This window comes from Macrobrachium nipponense, chromosome 33 (genome assembly GCF_015104395.2).
Source record: "Macrobrachium nipponense isolate FS-2020 chromosome 33, ASM1510439v2, whole genome shotgun sequence".
Lineage (NCBI taxonomy): Eukaryota > Metazoa > Arthropoda > Malacostraca > Decapoda > Palaemonidae > Macrobrachium > Macrobrachium nipponense.
Window position 1 is genome coordinate 12,654,059 of NC_087219.1, and position 21,565 is coordinate 12,675,623.

Here is a 21,565-nt window from a genome sequence, read left to right on the forward strand (position 1 = left end):
CTCACTTGTGTCTCGCATCATCACAAATATACGTCTATTAAAAACTTTTGTTAATTTAAGACTGTGATTATGGACATATTACCACCACGAAAATCCAGTATCAGACTTATCCAAAAAATTCAGGCGAAAGGCACAGTTTTTGAGGTGAAAATTATATTAAAAAAGATTTATTAAATACAAGATGAAACATAGACGTGTGACATCTTTATATCAAAATAGAAAAATCTGACGTCCTCGTAGAGTTTGGAATTCCGACCTTTGACCTCTCCATTCCCTCACTTCTCACTGGCGGGCTTGACCCCATATGGGTATAGCGGGTAAGGGTAACCGGCAGGGTATCCTTGATACCCGTAAGCAAAGGGATATCTGCTCTCAGGAGCCAGGAGTCCGTTAGCTGGAAGGATCAGAAAACATTAAAGACAGATTTGTATGTGCTACTGATATTTGCACTTGGGAAGAAAGAATGGCTTGGCAATTAGTGCTTTATAGATAAAGACTTCAGCTATAACAGAAAATTGATTAATTTAGAGATTTGTGAATATACTAATCTAATTGTTACATTGGGTATTACATTGGTTAAATTAGAGATTTGTGAAAATAATAATTTAATCATTACATTGGATATTACATTGGTTAATTCAGAGATTTTTGCATATAATGATTTCATCGTTACAATGTCTTATTGTTAAATAATTTGATGTTTGAGAAACGTTAGAAGGGTACCTCAAGAAATTAGTAAGTTGTGATATAACTGAAATATCATTAAGATACCTAAGAGTTTAATGAATGCACTTATGCTCTCGTTTAAGGTATACTTTAGTTAATAATAACGTTTCATTGTCCCTAAATTAATCCACTAAGCAAATGAAAATCCCAGTAAACAGAAAGAAAAAATCTAGTCTCTTACGGTAGGTGTAGACGCCGGTGTCATCCTTGATGGCGTTGATGAAAGGGCTGTACAGAGGGTAGTGATGCCCATGGGGCAGCAGCAGGGAAGGGTCGGCCTCGGGTTCGGGCAGGGGCACAGCTATGGCCACAGCCACGAGGCACAACAATATCTGCGATAATAAACGGACATGATTAGCGAGAGAAATCCTAACATTATATAAATATATATATATATATATATATATATATATATATATATATATATATATGTGTGTGTGTGTGTGTGTGTGTATTTATTATATCGTGGGTTCGTTTCCCGCTACCGGACATCATGATTTCTTCACATCTCTTTGAGGTTGGAGCTCAAGGCTTTGTAGTGACAAGCGTATCCTAAAAAGAGCAAAGAATTCGAGAAGTTAAGAGGGTATCGTCGCTATTATGTTAAATAAAAACATCAAGATATTGAATTTACTTCGGAGGTAGAGAACAATAATACTATAGCTTTTCTTGACAGGTTTGTAAGTTAACTCAGAGATAACACTTTTTCGACATCTACAGGACATCAACATTTACAGGACTCACAACTAAATCTTCACTCATCCCTATAGTTTATAAACGTCATTGAATCTCTAAATTTGTAACCCGTGCCTTTAACATTTTAGTTATTTTAGTCTTCATTCAGAATTTCAGTTTATAAAAGAAATGCTTCACCATAAAAACGGTTTTGATATTGCTTTCATAGATGCATACGCTGGTAAACAGCGAGACAAGTCATTATTCCCGAAAGTTTCTGTTTCAAAAGCCAATAAAGCGGTGCTATATTTTACTATGTGTTTCTATGGTAATAGGAGTTTTCCCGTTAAAAATAGACCATTAAAGCTTTTAAGAGAATTTTATCCCCAAGTTAAATATCAGGGTGGTGTTCAAACCTAAGTACACCAAGGAGGTTTAATACCTCCTTGAAGTACACCATTGGTAGCTTCTTTAAGTACAAAGACATCGTACCCCAGAAAAACAGTCTCACGTTTTTTTATAAGTACGAGTGAAATGGATGTAATGCAATTTACGTGGGAAAAACAAAGCTTTGAACCCCTATGAAGATCTGTTAGGACAAACGGGATCTTGCAGAAAATAGTGATCACCGTCTCTCACGTCGAGTGCCCCCGCCCCCCCCCCCCCCCCCTCTCCATGGAGCTGGCAATAATAAAGAGTCTGTACGCTTTCAAGTTGAAACCTTCCCCCAATCACGGTCTAGGTATATGTGCCCCCAATAACAACGAGAGGTTCCCGGAGACGCTGTGGTTTTTAATTTTTAGTGTGTTTGTGTGTGTATGCCTTCATGACGCAGGTATGTTTCTTTTAATATTACTTTGTTTCGTTTTTTATGCTTGTACATTACCAATTTTTTATATATATAACCATTTGTGTAACATTACTATATTCTAATGATCGTTTGTAGTTTAGTGATTCTCCAATTTTAATTTCTATATATATATATATATATATATATATATATATATATATATATATGTATATATATATGTATATATATAATATATTATATATATACATATATATAGTATATATATATATATTAAAGAGAGAGAGAGAGAGAGAGAGAGAGAGAGAGAGAGAGAGAGAGAGAGAGAGAGAGAGAGAGAGAGAGAGCATTATCAACAGCATAACTAGATAACTCTGTAAAACAAATAATAATCTAAATGTCACGCTCAAAGAATATCATAACAGTAAGGCAAGCTTCTCAGATCTGTAAACATTGTATTGCAAGAGCATAAATAAAAACATTGTCATGCACAACAACAAAGCAAGTATGAGCATCTGTGTACTTAATCCTCTTTGTGTAAATAATAAGCAGTGCCTAACTCATTACCCTTTAACGTTGCTAAAATAATCGCATTATTTTTAGATCTTTAAAACTAAAACATTTTCATCGTAAGATTTAATCGCAAATGTTGAAGAAATCTAAGAACTTTAAGAATGTAACTTGTCATTTTACAAAAATTTTTCCTAAACCAAGAATCCATTCATGTGCTGAAATAACTAAGATTTGGATTCTTCCATAATATTCATATAAAATCGGTTTGTAAAATTTTTCAAATGTTCGTTAAATATTAGAGTTAAGCATGCTGCAGCTACGGGCTGCTCTATGAGCAAGAGCCCGTGCTAGCATAAGGCCAACTTAATCTCGAACAACAACAAGCATGCTGTAGCAGTAATGAAAATAATGGACCAAAAATTGCTTCGACATTCTTATAAATGTCAAAACAAAAGATCTCTCGCCACGATCCAATATACTTAAACTCACCGCGACCTTCATCATGGTGGAGTGTTTGAACTTATTAATCCCTTCTCTAAGGATCTACTGATGCCAGAAGCCTACAGTCAACCGTATATATATCCCATAATTATCCTTGGGAGATAAGAGGCCGTGACAACCACACCTGCCCTAAGGTAATTAGGCCTCATTACGTGAGTGTGAAGCCAATTATATCCCCACCCAGACCGACAGAGGAATGAAGCTTTTGGTTTTGTCTTTGAAGTTAGAAGAGTTTCTTGAAAGAAGATGAATTTGTTTACGAAGGGAAATTGCTCAGGACTGTTTGTACATATTTTTGCTCCTCCTCTTCCTTCCCCTCCTTCTCCTACTAGTATTAATACGTAGTAGTAATACTACTACGCCTACTAGCGATACAACTGATAAATAGTACTACCCATGGGGATCCGGAAGAGAACGCGAATAGCATTTTTCTGATGAAATCCGAGAGAATATACGTTTTTCCTTGATCCATAAACTAAAATAGCTACGTACCACAAAGATGAAATTCACACACAAAAAAAAAGCGACTACATCAAGAGTGAAATATATTATGCTAAATTAAGCTTGCCTTATGCCAGCTCGGGCTCTTGCACCGTTTTTATCACGACCGTTCTCGAAACGTATTTATTTCAACGATTTTTAATACGAATTCTGTCTTCTTTTATTCAGTTTCGCCGTAGGGGGAAAACAAACATTGTTCCTGTTGTGAGATTTATTTTTTATTTGTTTTTTTTACAATAGTAAGTGGAGAGAGAGAGAGAGAGAGAGAGAGAGAGAGAGAGAGAGAGAGAGAGAGAGAGAGAATGTCAGTAAATACATAGTGACAAAAGCGAGAGTAATCTAAAAGCAGAAAAAAAACTAATGTCCCCACAGAGGAATAGAAAAAAAAATTAAAAAAACATTAAATATAATGTCTTCAGAGAGGAATAGACAAAATTATATATATAAAAAATTATAGTAATTCAGGCAGACACCACAAGCCAATCATTATCCTGGAAAGTCAGCAGAGTAATAATTCACTTCAATATGAATCCCACTTCATGAGACTAAGAGACCGAACGACTCCCAGGGGCAGAAACTGCAGTCGTGAAGTCTAGCGACGACCGTAGGCGTGACCGTGGTAGCGGGGGGGAAGCCCTTGGTTGTAAGGGAGTGGGAATCTATTGCTGTAGGTGAGAGGGAGGTCGTGGCCGTAGGGGAGGGGGAATCGATGGCTGTAGGTCAAAGGAAGGTTCTGGCCATAGTGTTGGTGGTGGGGGTAGTAGGGTTCTGCAAGAGGAACGGAATATCATTGTTACAGAAAAGGGGTTAGTAGGCTTCCGTAAGAAGAATATTCATTGACTTACAGAAAAGGGAACTGAATTACTGCATAGTCGCAGACATTTTGCACAAAACTTGCTATGGATGTGTATCAGTCGCGTAACTTTTCGAAAAAAAAACAAGGTAACACCACTAATCTCAAACTTGTCATGAACAGCCATTCAAAAGGAGGCATTTATCCTATTATAAATACTTACGATGATTATAAGGATCGGCTTGACCGGCGTACACGGGGGGTGATGGGACTGAAGCAACAACAGCTGATGCTGCCATCAAACTCAGGAGAACCTGTAGAAAGAAAGAGACAGAAAACGCCCAGAAATAGAATCTTCAGTCATAGTAGTAGAATGAATAGCACTGCACTCTCTCACACACACACACATGAAGATAATGCAATTGTTATCTATGTATATTTTGCAGCATCGCTATCCAGGAGGTCTAGAATATGATAATGGTTTATACCCATCTCCACTTCATTTCGCCCTCATCTTTCCTCGCAAAAGCAACCTTGCAACTGGATCTGTCCTATCCTACTTGAACTGCAGGATAATACTGCAGTATAAAAGTCATCTTTCCCAATCATTTCGAACGGTTTGATGCTAATTACCGACGAGCAGTTTCATCATCATGAATGAACGGAAACGTGACCGTAACTGAGAATTTGGTGGAACCTTGCCATGATAAGATGCAAGGATCATTGATTTGAGGCACAGCTCAGTAAATGTGGATCAGAACACTAATATTTCAGAGGAAATACCTTGGAGAATCTCTATACTTAGACATTTAATTCTTGTAGGGATACTTGTCATCTTTAGCTCATGAAACCTATTAAATTCAGTCTGCTTACACTTTTCATCTCTGCGTGACATTAGAGATCCATTCTTTTGGTCAAACCGTGGAATAATCACAAAATAGCTAATCCATATCGCCAGTGTAAACGTGGTTTGTATATAAGTCTATAAGACAAAGCTTTATTAATTTATACAACAGAGGTCCCAAACAGAAAAGAAATGGCTCAAAATACTAAGCCTCTAGAAGGCCAAGATGAGTGAAATATGACGAAAAATAATTTTTAAAAAAATCAATATAGTCTTACCACTGCTTTCATGATGACTGCTTGGAGAACTGCTTGTCTTCAGGATACTGAGAACTGCTTGTTTGCAGGATACTGGGAACTGCTTGTCTTCAGGATACTGGGAACTCCTTGCCTTCAGGGTACTGAGAACTGCTTGCCTTCAGGATACTGAACTGCTTGTCTTCAGGATACTGAACTGCTTGTTTGCAGGATACTGAGAACTGCTTGCCTTCAGGATACTGATGCTGAAACCCCACGCGATACTGATATATATACCGAAAACAGGACCTTGGAAGGCAATTTGCCAGAGCTTCCACCCCAATTAAATTAATCATTCTGCTTTGAGGACGAATAACTTATCCGAATTAAAATTCATATATCATCAAAAATGCTTGAGGATAATTTCATAATTGCCAGACTGTAACAAGACGTCATTCTTACAGTGTTTGAAGGCAGTGGTGATTCGGGAAGATTCAATGTTGTTGTTGTTGTTATTGTTGATTAAGATGGCCTTATTCTAGCACGGGCTCTTGCTCATAGAGCAGCCCGTAGAGATTCAGTGGAGCTTAAAAACCTTCCCAGCAATAGTTGAACAATTCATTAAATCCATTATGAAAGAATATCATATCTCATTTAAAAACTTCACTTTTGCCTTATGTGAATAAACACATAATTCATCCTATTTCTAAAACGAATTGTATTAATTTACTAGAGTTTAAGTTTGCGGTTCGGTCATTAAAAGATATTGCACTACCCGGAAATAAATTCTGTCTTAGTTCTTATTTAGTAAAAATCGTCTGGTATCAGGGAAGTATCGGTTCTTTCATTTGTGACAGTATATTGACCAACATTATGATTATTACTAATAGTAATGGCATTTATAGCAGTATCATCAGTAAAGTTGCCATCGATTTCGTTAATATCATTACCATTATCGTTGTAGCTCTTGGTAATGATAATTCTTTTTAATCACTAAAAACCGCAAAAAAAAATCCCTCCTAAAATAGGTGTCCAAAATTAAAAACTGGAAATGATCAACTGAGCATTTTCTGCTTCTTATTTACTTACTATCTATGTTCTAACAAGTAAAATATGTGCCGAAGTTTTTTAGGCGCAATCAATTTTTCTGTGCAGCCTATGATCATCAAGGCCACCAAAATTATTGATAATAATCAATAATAATAGTAATAATAATGATAATAATAATAATATTGTGTTGTTGACTGTAACATTCTTTAAAAAAAATTTTCATTCGAATAATAATAATAATAATAATAATAATAATAATAATAATAAGCAATCCGGTATCACACAACAAACATGCAACATGGCTCCAGGAAGTCAAGGAAGAAGAAACAGGGAGAATAAAACAAAGATTCAACAGACATCACGAACAGACACAGTCAGACACCAACTAAAGAAAATGCCAAACTGGAAAGCCCCAGGTCCCGATGAAGTCCATGGATACTGGCTCAAAAACTTCAAGGCCCTACACCCACGAATAGCAGAACAACTCCAGCATTGTATCTCAAATCACCAAGCACCCAAATGGATGACCACAGGAAGAACATCCTTAGTACAAAAAGACAAGAGTAAGGGAAATATAGCCAGTAACTACAGGCCTATCACCTGCCTACCAATAATGTGGAAGTTACTAACAGGTATCATCAGTGAAAGGCTATACAACTACCTAGAGAGACAAACACCATCCCCCACCAACAGAAAGGCTGCAGAAGGAAGTGTAGGGGCACAAAAGACCAGCTCCTGATAGACAAAATGGTAATGAAGAACAGTAGGAGAAGGAAAACCAACCTAAGCATGGCATGGATAGACTATAAGAAAGCCTTCGACATGATACCACACACATGGCTAATAGAATGCCTGAAAATATATGGGGCAGGAAAATACCATCAGCTTCCTCAAAAATACAATGCGCAACTGGAATACATACTTACAAGCTCTGGAAAAAGACTAGCAGAGGTTAATATCAGGAGAGGGATCTTCCAGGGCGACTCACTGTCCCCACTACTCTTCGTAGTAGCCATGATTCCCATGACAAAAGTACTACAGAAGATGGATGCCGGGTACCAACTCAGAAAAGAGGCAACAAAATCAACCATCTGATGTTCATGGACGACATCAAGCTGTATGGTAAGAGCATCAAGGAAATAGATACCCTAATCCAGACTGTAAGGATTGTATCTGGAGACATCAGGATGGAGTTTGGAATAGAAAAATGCGCCTTAGTCAACATACAAAAAGGCAAAGTAACGAGAACTGAAGGGATAAAGCTACCAGATGGGAGCAACATCAAACACATAGATGAGACAGGATACAAATACCTGGGAATAATGGAAGGAGGAGATATAAAACACCAAGAGATGAAGGACACGATCAGGAAAGAATATATGCAGAGGACTCAAGGCGATACTCAAGTCAAAACTCAACGCCGGAAATATGATAAAAGCCATAAACACATGCAGTGCCAGTAATCAGATACAGCGCAGGAATAGTGGGATGGACGAAGGCAGAACTCCGCAGCATAGATCAGAAAAACCAGGAAACAAATGACAATACACAAAGCACTACACCCAAGAGCAAATACGGACAGACTATACATAACACGAAAGGAAGGAGGGAGAGGACTACTAAGTATAGAGGACTGCGTCAACATCGAAAACAGAGCACTGGGGCAATATCTGAAAACCAGTGAAGACGAGTGGCTAAAGAGTGCATGGGAAGAAGGACTAATAAAAGTAGATGAAGACCCAGAAATTATACAGAGACAGGAGAAAGACAGAAAGAACAGAGGACTGGCACAACAAACCAATGCACGGACAATACATGAGACAGACTAAAGAACTAGCAGCGATGACAATTGGCAATGGCTACAGAGGGGAGAGCTAAAGAAGGAAACTGAAGGAATGATAACAGCGGCACAAGATCAGGCCCTAAGAACCAGATATGTTCAAAGTATGATAGACGGAAATAACATCTCTCCCATATGTAGGAAGTGCAATACGAAAAATGAAACCATAAACCACATAGCAAGTGAATGCCCGGCACTTGCACAGAACCAGTACAAAAAGAGGCATGATTCAGTGGCAAAAGCCCTCCACTGGAGCCTGTGCAAGAAACATCAGCTACCTTGCAGTAATAAGTGGTACGAGCACCAACCTGAGGGAGTGATAGAAACGATCAGGCAAAGATCCTCTGGACTATGGTATCAGAACGGATAGGGTGATACGTGCAAACAGACCAGACGTGACGTTGATTGACAAAGTCAAGAAGAAAGTATCACTCATTGATGCCGCAATACCATGGGACACCAGAGTTGAAGAGAAAGAGAGGGAAAAAATGGATAAGTATCAAGATCTGAAAATAGAAATAAGAAGGATATGGGATATGCCAGTGGAAATCGTACCCATAATCATAGGAGCACTAGGCACGATCCCAAGATCCCTGAAAAGGAATCTGGAAAAACTAGAGGCTGAAGTTAGCTCCGGGCCTCATGCAGAAGAGTGTGATCCTAGAAACGGCACACATAGTAAGAAAAGTGATGGACTCTAAGGAGGCAGGATGCAACCCGGAATCCCACACTATAAACCACCCAGTCGAATTAAAGGACTGTGATAGAGCAAAAAAAAAAAAAAAAAAAAAAAAAAATAATAATAATAATAAATTTGTACTTCGCATCCGGATCGAATGTGCTTTAGTTTTCAACAACAGCAACAACAATAATAACGATAATGAAGCGAACGCTTTGTCCGTCGAAATAACCAGAATTGTTATAATAATAACCAGGTGATTCAGGTGTTCTGTTATGCGACGCACCCGTCCTGGGGAACGCCGCGACGCTCCTTACCTGCAATTAAGGCGACCACAAAGCCACCAGCGCTCACCTCGAAGGACGAGGCGCCTACATTTTCATTAGCATCAAATATCTGTGTTCATCATCCTGAGCAGATTTCTTCTTGACGCCGAGAGGTATGTATGTCAAAGACTTATCTGAACGGCAGCATATAAGCAATGTTCAAATTCTCATTCCGTAGTTTATATTGTCGTCGCTTTTGTAGTTTGTATTGTTGCTTTGCCTGTAGGGGGAGTATTAGTGCCGTCCCTTCGGCCTCTAGCTGTGCAACTCCTTTCTTTCCTTTTACTTTACCTCCATTCATATTCTTTCTCCCTGCTGGGCGAGGGAATCATTTTCTGTCAGCGGTTTCAACTCATCCACCGTTTTCCTCTTCACAGCATCAGCTGTTTTGGGTCAGTTGAAGCTGTCAAGAAGAAAAATATATAGAAACATTGAAAGCACGCTTTTACCAAAATGTTCTTTGAAAAAAAAATTGAGTCACACCAAGATTTTCTTACAATTAATCTACAATAATAAAAGCGTGGGTGCCAAACATGAAAGGAGATGCTACATGTTCCACCTTTAGATCCTTGTACGTCATAGCTTTATTTCAACCACTCCAACTCCTTTTCACCGGCTGAAACACTTCTTCTTCTTCTTCCCAGCTTTAACCCATTTTTATATGGGGTCGCCGTTGTGAATGAGTCTTCTCCATCGATTTCTGTCCTGTGCATCGTTCTCGTTAATACCTTTCCATTACATATCTTACCCTACACAATCACGCCATCTCTTTCTTGATCTTCCCTTCCTTCTACCCCGCACTTCCGTATTACTTATTATCGTTCATTATTGTATTGTTATTAGCGATTGTTTGAGAATGCCGATGAAGCGTAAATAAAACAATGGTTTCCCTTTTAGGCGATGTATCTATGCAGAATATGATATAGAATCAGCATTATTAACCCAGCTTTGATAATTTACGAAAGGAACACTGATTGACCAAAGGTACCTCAGTGCAGTATTTGGCTTAGACTAAATTATCATTTATTATCATCTATTATTACTCAGAAGAAGATGAAGAACCTCATTCACACGGAGCAAGCCCAACAAAGGGGCCATTGCCTTGAAATTTAAGAAGATTCCGCAGACCTTAAGGTGCCCATGAGGAAGAAGTACGAGGAGGTATATGGAAATACAGAAAGAAGAGATCTCACTTATTGCAAAGGAAACATGAATACAGACCTTACAGACCTTACATCTTGTTCGGGTTGCCCCAGGTCCCTCAGTGTGAGGCACCTCTAATGTCTACCAGAGAATTGCTAGTGCATCTTCTGGTATATTTTGCATCTTCCAATCTTGGATGGTCTGGGATGCAGCTTAGATATTTGTCGAGCTTATTCTTAAACACATCTACTGATATATTCCTCAGAAGAGCTGGCAACGCATTGAATAGACGCTGCATTGTTGATGCTGGTGCGTAGTGGATTAATGTCCTGTGTGCTTTCCTTATTTTTCCTGGTATTGTTTTGGGCACTATTAATCTACCTCTGCTTGCTCTTTCTGATATTTTTAGCTCCATGATGTTTTCGGCAATTTCTTCTATCTGTTTCCATGCCTAAATTATCATGCAGTGTTCTCTTCTCCTTTCTAGACTAAATAATTTTAAGGATTGTAGTCTTTCCCAGTAGTCAAGATCCTTAACTTCTTCTATTCTAGCTGTAAAGGATCTTTATACACTCTCTATTCAATATCCTTTTGATAGTGTGGGTACCATATCATATTGCAATATTCAAGTGGACTACGAACATATGTTTTATAAAGCATAATCACGTGTTCAGCTTTTCTTGTTTTGAAGTGCCGTAACAACATTCCCATTTTTGCTTTACATTTTGCCAATAGAATTGCTATTTGATCATTGCATAACATGTTCCTATTCAACATCACACCAAGGTCTTTAACTGCTTCCTTATTTGTGATTGTCTCATTATTAGGTACCCTATATGCATATAGCTTTCCTTCTCTATCTCCATAATTTATCGATTCAAATTTATCAGAGTTAAATACCATCCTATTTACCTCTGCCCAATCATATACTTTGTTAAGGTCTCTATGTAGTGCGTTCTTATCTTCATCACAAGTAATTTCCCTACTTATTCTTGTGTCATCGGCGAAACTACTCACTACCGTGTCCTTAACATTACTGTCTCTTTCTGCAATCACAATAACAAACAGTAATGCAGCTAACACCGTACCTTGTGGCACACCGGATATTACCTTAGCTTCATCCGATTTCTCATCGTTTGCAATAACTATCTGTTTTCTGTTGTGTAAAAATTCTTTTAACCATCTTCCTACTTTATCCACTATATTATGTTTTCTAATTTTCTTCGCTAATATATTATGATCTACCTTGTCAAAAGCTTTTGCAAAGTCTAGATAAACCACATCTGTTTCATTTCCGCTTTTCATACTTTTGCATGTTCTCACGGTGGACTAACAGTTGGGTTTGTGTACTTTTTCTGGGTACAAAACCATGTTGTCCTATATTAAACAAATTATTTTTTATTAAATGTTTCGTAATATTCTTCTTCATTACCCTTTCATACACTTTCATAATATGTGATGTTAAGACTCACAGGCCTATCATTACTTGCCTCTAGTCTTGATCCACTTTTGAAAGTAAGGGTAATATATGCTAATTTGTGCTCATCATAAATCTTGCCTGTATCTACACTTTGTCTTGATAATATTGCAAGTGGCTTTGCGATAGAATGAACTACTTTCTTTAGCAAAATAGCAGGAACACCATCAGGCCCTGCTGCAGCTCCATTTTTAATTTCATTAATAGCCTGCACAATATCAGCTTCATTAATATCTATGTCTGGTAAATATTCACTATTTTCATCCCTTACTTCTATATCATTATCTTCATTATTAATTCTAGGGGTGAATTCTCTCTTATATCGTTCTGCCAATATGTTGCATATTTCCTTTTCTCATTCGTTAATCTCCCTTCAATTCTTAGAGGGCCTATTTCTATTCTTCTTTTATTCATCTTTTTTGCATACGAGTACAATAGTTGGGGTTTTTGCTTGATATTTACTAGGGTTTTTTCTTCCAAGTCCCATTTTTCATTTTCTTTTGATTGTATATTCTTTTGTTCTGCATTTTCTATCTTACTTTTTAGTTCGATCACTTTCCATGCATTTTTTTCTTTTGCAAGACCTTTTTTCCACTTTCTGATTTTCTGGAACAAGATCCTTCTGTCTCTTGATATGCATGACTGATGTTTACTTTTCTTCTTTGGTATATATTTATCCACTATTTTCTCTAATATTTTATATAATATCTCCTTATTTACCTTTATATCATCACTTACAAAAATGTTATCCCAATCTTTGTTTAATTCTTCATTTATTTCTGACTATTTTATATTTTTACTGTAGAAGTTATATTTTCCATATCCTTCCCACTTTTTCATTTCTTGCTTATCTGTTTTCACTTGCTTTGGAATGGACTGTTAATTCTATGACATTATGGTCTGAAATACTCGCATTATAAACTATTATTTCTTTAACATAATTCACCTCGTTCACAAATACTACGTCTAAAGTATTTTCCTTTCTTGTTGGCAAGTGATTTATTTGTTGAATGTTGTATTCTAGTAGCATATCTAATAGCTTTTCGAATTGCCTCTTATTTTCTGCACTACTATTACTCTCTTTTTTTATATGTATGAATACAACCACAATCTCCTATTCGTTCTTTCCAGTCTACGAAAGGAAAGTTAGTCTCCGGATAGGAGAATAGTCCAGTCCTTGTGATTTCTACATATATCATCCAATTTTTCTATTATTGTGTCAAACTCTTTAGTATTAGGGGGTCCATATATTACTATGTTCATTAATTTTTCAGATTCAAATTCTACCGCTATTAGTTCACATTCTGAGTTACTATATTTCTCATATATTTTTCCTTGATTTTTGTCTTTCCCATATATTGCGGTTCCCCCTTGATTCCTATTTTTTCTATCTGATCTATAAGTTTGGATTGTCATTACCAGTCTCTTGGGAATACCAGGTTTCACTTATATTCATTATATCTATTTTCTTTTCAATTTGGGTTAGTTCTTCTAAGTACTCTATTTTTCTTTTTGAGTTACTCGTAACTAAACCCTGCGCATTCAGGTTTGCGTGTTATCTCCTTTATTTAATATGGGTAATAATAAGGATTTTCCCACGTCTCTTTCCTGTTCTGGTATGTTGTTCTTTTCTTCATTTCCAGAAATTCTGACATTAAAAAATCCAACTTTTCCATAATATTTGATCTCCCTTCATCATAATTATTCATTTTGTGTCTGAATCTGTAATTTTCTCCGTATCTGCAATATCCCCTAGCATTGTACATACAGTATTCATCTCTTGAGCTGTAGTATCTTGGAGCCGAGGCTTGGAAATTCTTTGCCGACACTCCATATCGTGGTGATGGCTTACTTTTTTCCTTCACCTCATGTTCTTTGTTCCTCTATTTATTTGTTTCTTTCCTATTTTGTATTTTATTATTCAATTGATTATTTAATTGATTTTGATTCATGGCTACAGGGTGCATATATTTACATTTTTTTTGAACTTACATCCTTTTCCTTCTTTTAGGTTTTTGCATATTTTTGGATGTAGATCTCTGCAATCATCCTCATAGCTGTCTAGGTATGCACATTTACCATAGATTCCATAGTTGTGACATACCTTGGGATGTTTGTAGTAACATCTTTCTCCGAATCTGCAATTCCCTCTTTTCAAAAGGGTGCAGACTTTGTCTTTCTTGTCTATTTTTTCCTCTTTCCCATCAGTGTGCAGTTCTGGGTAGAGCCTCTTCGGGATTTTATTTTGTGTTGTCGTGTCGTAATTTATTTCTTCGCATGCATGCTGCTTGATTGCCTCATATGTAGTATCTATGAGTATCTCTGCATCCATATTCTGGTCTTGTTCTTTGTTTTCCTTATTTTTTTCTGTCATTTCAGTTTTGTTTTCTTATCTTCCGTTTTCCTCTTCTTCTTCTTCATCCTCAACTATTTGCACATTAAGTCTTGGTTTAATAACATTGTCTATCCATGATAGACATGTTGAGCAAAATATTCTGGTATCCTTACTCATATTTAGCATTACTTCAGCACATTGATGATGCATTGGAATGTTGCATGCAGAACATTTTCTGATCAGGTTTTGTGGATTGACTATGCTATACCACACCTTACACAGTTTGCATGCTTTTGGCATTCTTTTTCCTATTGCATCAATCAGAATATTCACAATGTTCACCTTATTCATTTTCTTTGTCGGAATATGTTGATTGATGTAAATTTTCTTTAAGTCTCTCTTGACCACTTGGATTTTATTTGGAACTTCTTCAATTATTTTCAAGATGTTTTCTGTTGATTTGTTCCAGTTTGAAGGACCATATCCTTCTAATATGTCTATGAATGCTTTTGTATCTTTTTGAATAGGGCTGTTGTTGATCTCATAGATGAGAAATGCCAGCTCCCTTCCAGCTACCTCATCATATTGCGAATCTGCTACACACAAGATTTCGCCATTTCTTTCCACAGTTGGAACTTACTGCCATCTTTATCTGATTTACAATTTTCACTTGATAAACTAACTTAGTAGACGCTTTATCCTACTATTTTCACACTAATTTTATCACCGACAGTTCACGAACACTTCTAGACATTTTTCAATTTCAAGACGTATGTTAAACGCGTGATATCTGTTGATTAATCAGACTGTGCGTGGGTACGTCTCACCAAGCAAAATGGCACTACTGGAAATGTATTAAAATGCAAGGAGAATAGCATTAGGATAATAATGCATTGCATCTTTGCTTCTGATCTTTTGAAGTTCCAATCGCAAGACATCCTCAGGGATGCTGTTCCTTAGTCCAACAATGTGAGGAATAAAGGACCTCTGGTGGTGGCGGATTGGCCAGGTTGCCCGATGGCAAGTGGGCCCCTTACACATAAGACCATGGAAAATTTCATTACTGGAACAAATTCCTTTCTAAATGTAAGGCTATTTATATATATATATATATATATATATATATATATATATATATATATATATATATAGATATATAGATATATATATATATATATATATATATATATATATATATATATATATCTATCTATATATATATATATATATATATATATCATATATATATATATATATATATATATATCTCAAAAAATCACCATAACGTGACTGGAGACCAGTGCGGATTAAATATGTTTACTGCATAGAGTTTGGTGGATACAGCTACAACAAAGTTGAAGGAACAGACAAGAACATTTGATAATATCCACAGCAAGGCTTTTGAATTTGTAATTAAATGTAATGAGGAAATTTCGCAGATGAAGTTGAATGAACATATAACATTTCAAATTGATGCTTTGGAAGATGCTTGCCAGTTAGAGAAAGAAGAAGATAAAAATGGCAGATGAACTTGCTAGTGATGAAGGAAGCTCCTCAGATCCCCTAGTTTGATTTTAGAGTAAATGTGTTTACTTTAATAATGGATCGTATTGTTCAGTAACTGGAATCACACTTTGTACAACACAAACAGTTGTATAAAGATTTATCTCGCTTGGACTCTACAAATTGTAAAATAATTGCTGAGAAAGGTCTTGAAGATGAAGCATTGACAGGAATTATCAAGTTGTTCCCACAAATCATCAAAGATCAAGTGAAATTGGAACTTTTCTTTTGCTTCAAACTTTGATGTTTTAATGTTATTACTTAATGATGGTGAAAATGTGAACAGCAGTTGCAACCCTCAAACTGTGAAAATGTGCACTGCTTTGCCCATCTTGTATACTGAAAGTTCTAGCTTCTTCCAACAGACTTCATGACAAGGCATATGATAATCTTTATGAACTATGTAAAATAATTTGCACATTATCTGTTACCCAAGTACAGTGCGAGAGGGCATTTTCAAAACTGAAAATTATAAAGACAAGGTTAAGAAATTCAATGTCTGAGGAAAACTTGGAATCTTACATGGTACTATCCATTGACAAGGAAATGTTAGATGAGCTGGACAATGAAGTAATTATTAACAGATTTGCACAATCCTCCAGTGAACTTAAACGATTGCTTCTAATATAGTGGGCTGCATGTAATAGGTTTTTGTAGTTTTTAGCTGTCTATATACAAATTGTGCAGTACAAGTATGCTTAGATATATCCCAATATTATTTCAAAATTCTTAATAAATTGGTATATGCATGTTATACTTCTGTATTGAAAGTATACTTTTATTTTGTGTATTTTACAAGGGTCTCATAAAGAATTATGAAAGTAAGTAATCAAAACCATATAGATCTAGTCTTTTGATGGGCTCGACTAAATAAAGGGGAGGTGATAAAATTTTACATATGTATGATTAATGATAAATGCTATATATGTCTAAATTATTTGAAAGAAAACTTAAGTAGAAAACGTATAAAGAATGCAGGCTATATGTATCTTTTTTATTTGCTTTACAGGTTTATTGAATTACATTTTTAATTTACAAAAATTTCAAAATAACACTACTATACATGTCATTAAACTTGATTAGAAATTCAGCTAGGCAATTATTTATCTATATTTGGCATTACTTTACATTATGTCTAGGTGATTTACACTTATTAGAAAAAAATAAACGTTCCAATGGTTTGTCTTCTGTTTCCACATGTGCATTTTCAAATATTTTATGTATTTGTTATGTGAACTCATTTATAGTATTATGGCTGAGGGTTGGAGTGGGCCCCCTCTTTTGTCACCTGGCAACCACAATTTTTAGACCCAGTCCGCCACTGACCTCTGGAACTGAGAAGTTATACAGCCTGGAACATTTACCCGAAAAATGGTGCCACAGATGTCAGTACGGAAATGAGCATAATATACAGAAATGAAGCAGTGATGGGGAATCTTGCAATAAAATTAACAGTGTAATCCATAGACATTGTTTAAGATTTAATTTACAAAGCAAACTTGCAATGCAATAGCTGAAAGTTAAAGGAAATATGCAACATATCGGCAGAACGATATAAGAGAGAATTCACCCCTAGAATTGATAATGAAGATAATGATATAGAAGTACGGGATGAAAATAGTGAATATTTAGCAGACATAGATATTAATGAAGCTGATATTGTGCAGGCTATTAATGAAATTAAAAATGGAGCTGCTGCAGGGCCTGATGGTGTTCCTGCTATTTTGTTAAAGAAAGTAGTTCATTCTATCGCAAAGCCACTTGCAATATTATTAAGACAAAGTGTAGATACAGGCAAGATTTATGATGAGCACAAATTAGCATATATTACCCCTACTTTCAAAAGTGGATCAATACTAGAGGCTGGCTTAGGCAGCAGCATGCAGTCAGACAGTGAGATTGTTGGATTTAAAACAGAATTTAGGCCAAAGGCCGAGTATTGGGACCTATGAGGTCATTCAGCGCTGAAAGGAAATTTACAAAACAGTGTTTGAAAGGTGTAACAGAAAGAAAAAAAAATGTTGCACAATGAATCAAGTGTTAGGAGAGGGTGGAAAATAGGATGAATAGAGAGAATATGAAATCAGGAAAGTAAAAGAGAGAGAGAGAAGAGAAGAGAAGAGATGAGAGATGAGAGAGAGGAGAGATAGAGAGAGAGAGGAGAGAGTAGAGAGAAGCGAGAGAGAGAGAGAGAGGAGAGAGAGAGAGAGAGAGAGAGAGAGAGAATTACAATATTCTAACATCTCCACCTCCATAAATTTGCACCCTCTGAGTTAATAAGTATTATCTTAATGATAATATATACTCGTATAACTGTGTACAGATATGAACAACCGAACGAGAACTTGTTGCTAATACAATCGAACCCGATAGCAACATCACTTTATTGTATTCATCCGTGTGCGACAGTAATCGAATCCGATAGCAACATCCGTTTATTGTATTTATCCACATGCGACAGTAATTACTGTATTCGTGTTATAAATGTAGCTGAAGCTGATAAGGCAACATTACGTGCATCAGCAACCTGGATAGAAGTCCCAAGCTTTTGTATGAATTCAAACAGCCGAGGTAAAAGAAACTAATAGCATGAAAGAGCTCATTTACTGTTGTTTTCACACCGACAAAAGATTAATAAAGTAAGGTTTGTAATACCTATGAAAACGAGTGAAAACGAACGGAATCGCTAAATTTTATGCAATCTAACCTGAGGGAAAAACTAGCTTCCAATGAGACGTATTAGTCAAATTTGGCGTTAAATTACATCGTAAGACGAACAATATGACTTCGTTCCATATAAGTTAAGTATCCAGATATTCATTTATGCTAACTAGGAACAAAAACATTAGCCGATACCAAGTGATATGGTTGAATCTGGAGCCTAGGAAATAGACTAGCCGGCATCATTGTTTGTCTAAGGCTAAGGCTAAGGCCCCACCGAGTCTGGCCCAGACTAAATTACTCCAAAGTTAGCATTTATAGCAACACTCATTATCTTAGAATTGGCCCAGACTAAATTACTCCAAAGTTAGCATTTATAGCAACACTCATTATCTTAGAATTGGCCAAGACTAAATTACTCCAAAGTTATCATTTATAGCAACACTCATTATCTTAGAATTGGCCAAGACTAAATTACTCCAAAGTTAGCATTTATAGCAACACTCATTATATCTTTGAACTGGCCCAAACTAAATTACTCAAAAGTTAGCATTTATAGCAACACTCATTATATCTTTGAACTGGCCCAAACTAAATTACTCAAAAGTTAGCATTTACAGGTTACACAGACAGGTTATCTTAGAACAGCCTGGAGTAAATCCTAAATAGAAGTATAAGCTGGAAACCAACACACGAGTGGTACTCAAGTGTCTTTAGCATTAGCTTCTTCAGTTTTCAGAGTCCTCCTCTCACGACAGTAATTTCTCCCATCTATACTCGTAATTCCTACTGAAGTAGTACTTAAGAATAAATTCCTGATGGATGTAGTGGAAGCCCAGTGAATCTAGTTGTGTGGTGTAATGGTCTAGTTCCAAGTACATTTGCATAACCCAAAGGTTGCTGGTGGGTGACAAATATGAATAGGAATCTGCAATGAAAGACATGCCCACTGTAAATTCAATGTAATAACATGGACATTTTTCCATGTGACAATATGATACAATGACCCAAAAACTGTCATGCTGTAATCATTTCTATTTTGACCAGGAATTTTTATTTCTGTTTATACCTTTGTGAATAAGAACTGCATACGACAGATGTCATATATATAGCTGAATAGAAAGAACAAAAATAAAATCACGCTAACAGATTTCCTATATGGGAAGTCACGGGCAATACTATGAATTGCATTATCACAAGTTCTAAAAGCCTCACAGTTCTGGCAATTTCTATGATCTTTTATGTCCAATTCAACGCAATCTTCATCGTTATATAATATCGAGAAAGGCAGAATAGAATAAAACAGAATTTAGGCAGCATAAAATCTCCAGCAGCACACACATCACATCCTAATTATATGAAGGAATTGTTGCATAAATTATTAACATTCTTAGACCATGCCTTTTATTTTTCTGAATTATAATTAAACACTAATACATTATACATTACATAACATTGTTAAATGTTGAGACAGGGACATGGTACTCTAAGTTGGGTTAATTATGTTTGGTGAATATGAACGGAGGTACATTAACGGAATGAACGGGGTTGCTGATAGCTAGGTGCCAAAGGGAACTTTTCAAGTAATGCCTACAGTACACTATGGAAGGTGCACTGACAGCACTACCCCTTACAGGAATCATTCTGCATTTGCATCAAAGGTAATAGCTAGCCTACTAGGCTACCAATAGTTTTGTGACACACAACCACCACTTTGAACTAAGTAGTGACCAAACCAGAAGGGGCCAGTTAGTGTCTTCAGTTACACCTTAGGGCTTCCCTGCATTAAGCTATGATGACCAGTCAGAATGTGGCCAGAGGATGAGCATAAATTATGTATAATTAAGGTTACAACTAGGGGGCGGATTTAGGGTGTAGGGGGCCCTAGGCCAGTGACCTTAGGGCGGCCTCTCACTTATAGGCAAGCAAAGAAAGGCCTTAATAGCTTCGGGGGCCAGGGGTTAGGTTTCTGGGATTTACTTTCTGATTGAGCACCTCTAAATTATTTAATAATTTAATTTACAATAATTTTTATAGCTTCTCAATGACCTGCTCAGGTGTCCTCCCAAATCTGCCTCTGGTTATATACTAGCCTAACCATCAAAACCAGATGGAAAATTACCAAATTATTTATATAATATGGTAACTTAAATACCTAATGAGAGGTTTCAATGCAAAACTTTTACCAGATTAAGACAGAGACTTGCCTTACCTACTTGGTAGGTATTTCCCCAAATTATTCTCTAGCCTAATAGGTACCTACCTAATATATGACCGCGCCTCGCATAATCCTACAGGATAAAGGAACCAGCAGATCCTAGCTTTAGTGACAACGCTTCAGTTTGGCTATTTAATTAATAATTAATGTTTCAGGATAAATTACGGAAAGAATCCATTTCTCTAACCCTTGGACAGACGCCATGACAGCCCACAACAAACCAAAGATACTAGGCTGATTTCAGTCATTTTTTTTTTTTTTCCCCACTATTAAGAAAATAAAAAGAATCTCACCTCAGCCACTAAAAGAAATGCACGAAAGCCCATATTGTTTTCGTTCATAATTCAGTCTTCCTCTCCAACTCGATTAGTTGAAAAACAACAAATATAAAAAATAAATTTGTTTCACTTTGTTGCTAAATGCTAAGTTCAGGACGAGAGGAGACGAATTCGGAATTTCGGTGTCTGTAATTCTTGAAGGTAGTTCCAATAATGTTCTGCAAGATTTAAAAAGCTTTCTTTTACTTATTTTAATCCATTCTAACTTGATTATAATGTTAATTCATATTATAATATGAATTTTCCAACATGATGTGACTGATATTAATCTGGCTGCAATTAAATATAATTATATACGACTACTCACAGCGGGGGATTTTAATGAAAATTTGATTTAT

General features: G+C 36.3%; 1 protein-coding gene and 1 long non-coding RNA gene across 3 annotated transcripts; both read right to left on the reverse strand.

Annotated features, from left to right (window-relative positions):
• Positions 1–154: 154 nt before the first annotated feature.
• LOC135202693 (uncharacterized) lies at positions 155–21,349 on the reverse strand. 2 transcript variants are annotated; one of them, XM_064232178.1, is made up of 3 exons: positions 21,183–21,349; positions 908–1,058; positions 155–394 (listed from the first exon to the last, which is right to left on the reverse strand). In XM_064232178.1, the coding sequence occupies exons 1-3, from the start codon at positions 21,228–21,230 to the stop codon at positions 276–278; spliced, it is 318 nt and encodes a 105-aa protein (XP_064088248.1). In that variant the 5' UTR covers positions 21,231–21,349; the 3' UTR covers positions 155–275. The 2 variants fall into 2 exon arrangements, with proteins under 2 accessions (XP_064088248.1, XP_064088249.1); XM_064232179.1 differs by lacking the exon at positions 21,183–21,349 and adding an exon at positions 3,212–3,256.
• On the reverse strand, positions 3,918–5,887 carry LOC135202694 (uncharacterized). The gene is made up of 3 exons (XR_010311788.1): positions 5,640–5,887; positions 4,741–4,831; positions 3,918–4,492 (listed from the first exon to the last, which is right to left on the reverse strand). It is a non-coding gene; the product is annotated as an uncharacterized LOC135202694 (long non-coding RNA).
• Positions 21,350–21,565: the final 216 nt, after the last annotated feature.

Excerpts from the sequence above, each read along its gene's own strand:
- LOC135202693 (XM_064232178.1), bottom strand. The coding sequence starts at position 21,230 with ATGAACGAAAACAATATGGGCTTTCGTGCATTTCTTTTAGTGGCTGAG. Across the intron at positions 1,059-21,182 it reads CATTTCTTTTAGTGGCTGAG|ATATTGTTGTGCCTCGTGGC; the intron begins GTGAGATTCTTT and ends TTATTATCGCAG. Across the intron at positions 395-907 it reads CACCGGCGTCTACACCTACC|CTAACGGACTCCTGGCTCCT; the intron begins GTAAGAGACTAG and ends TGATCCTTCCAG.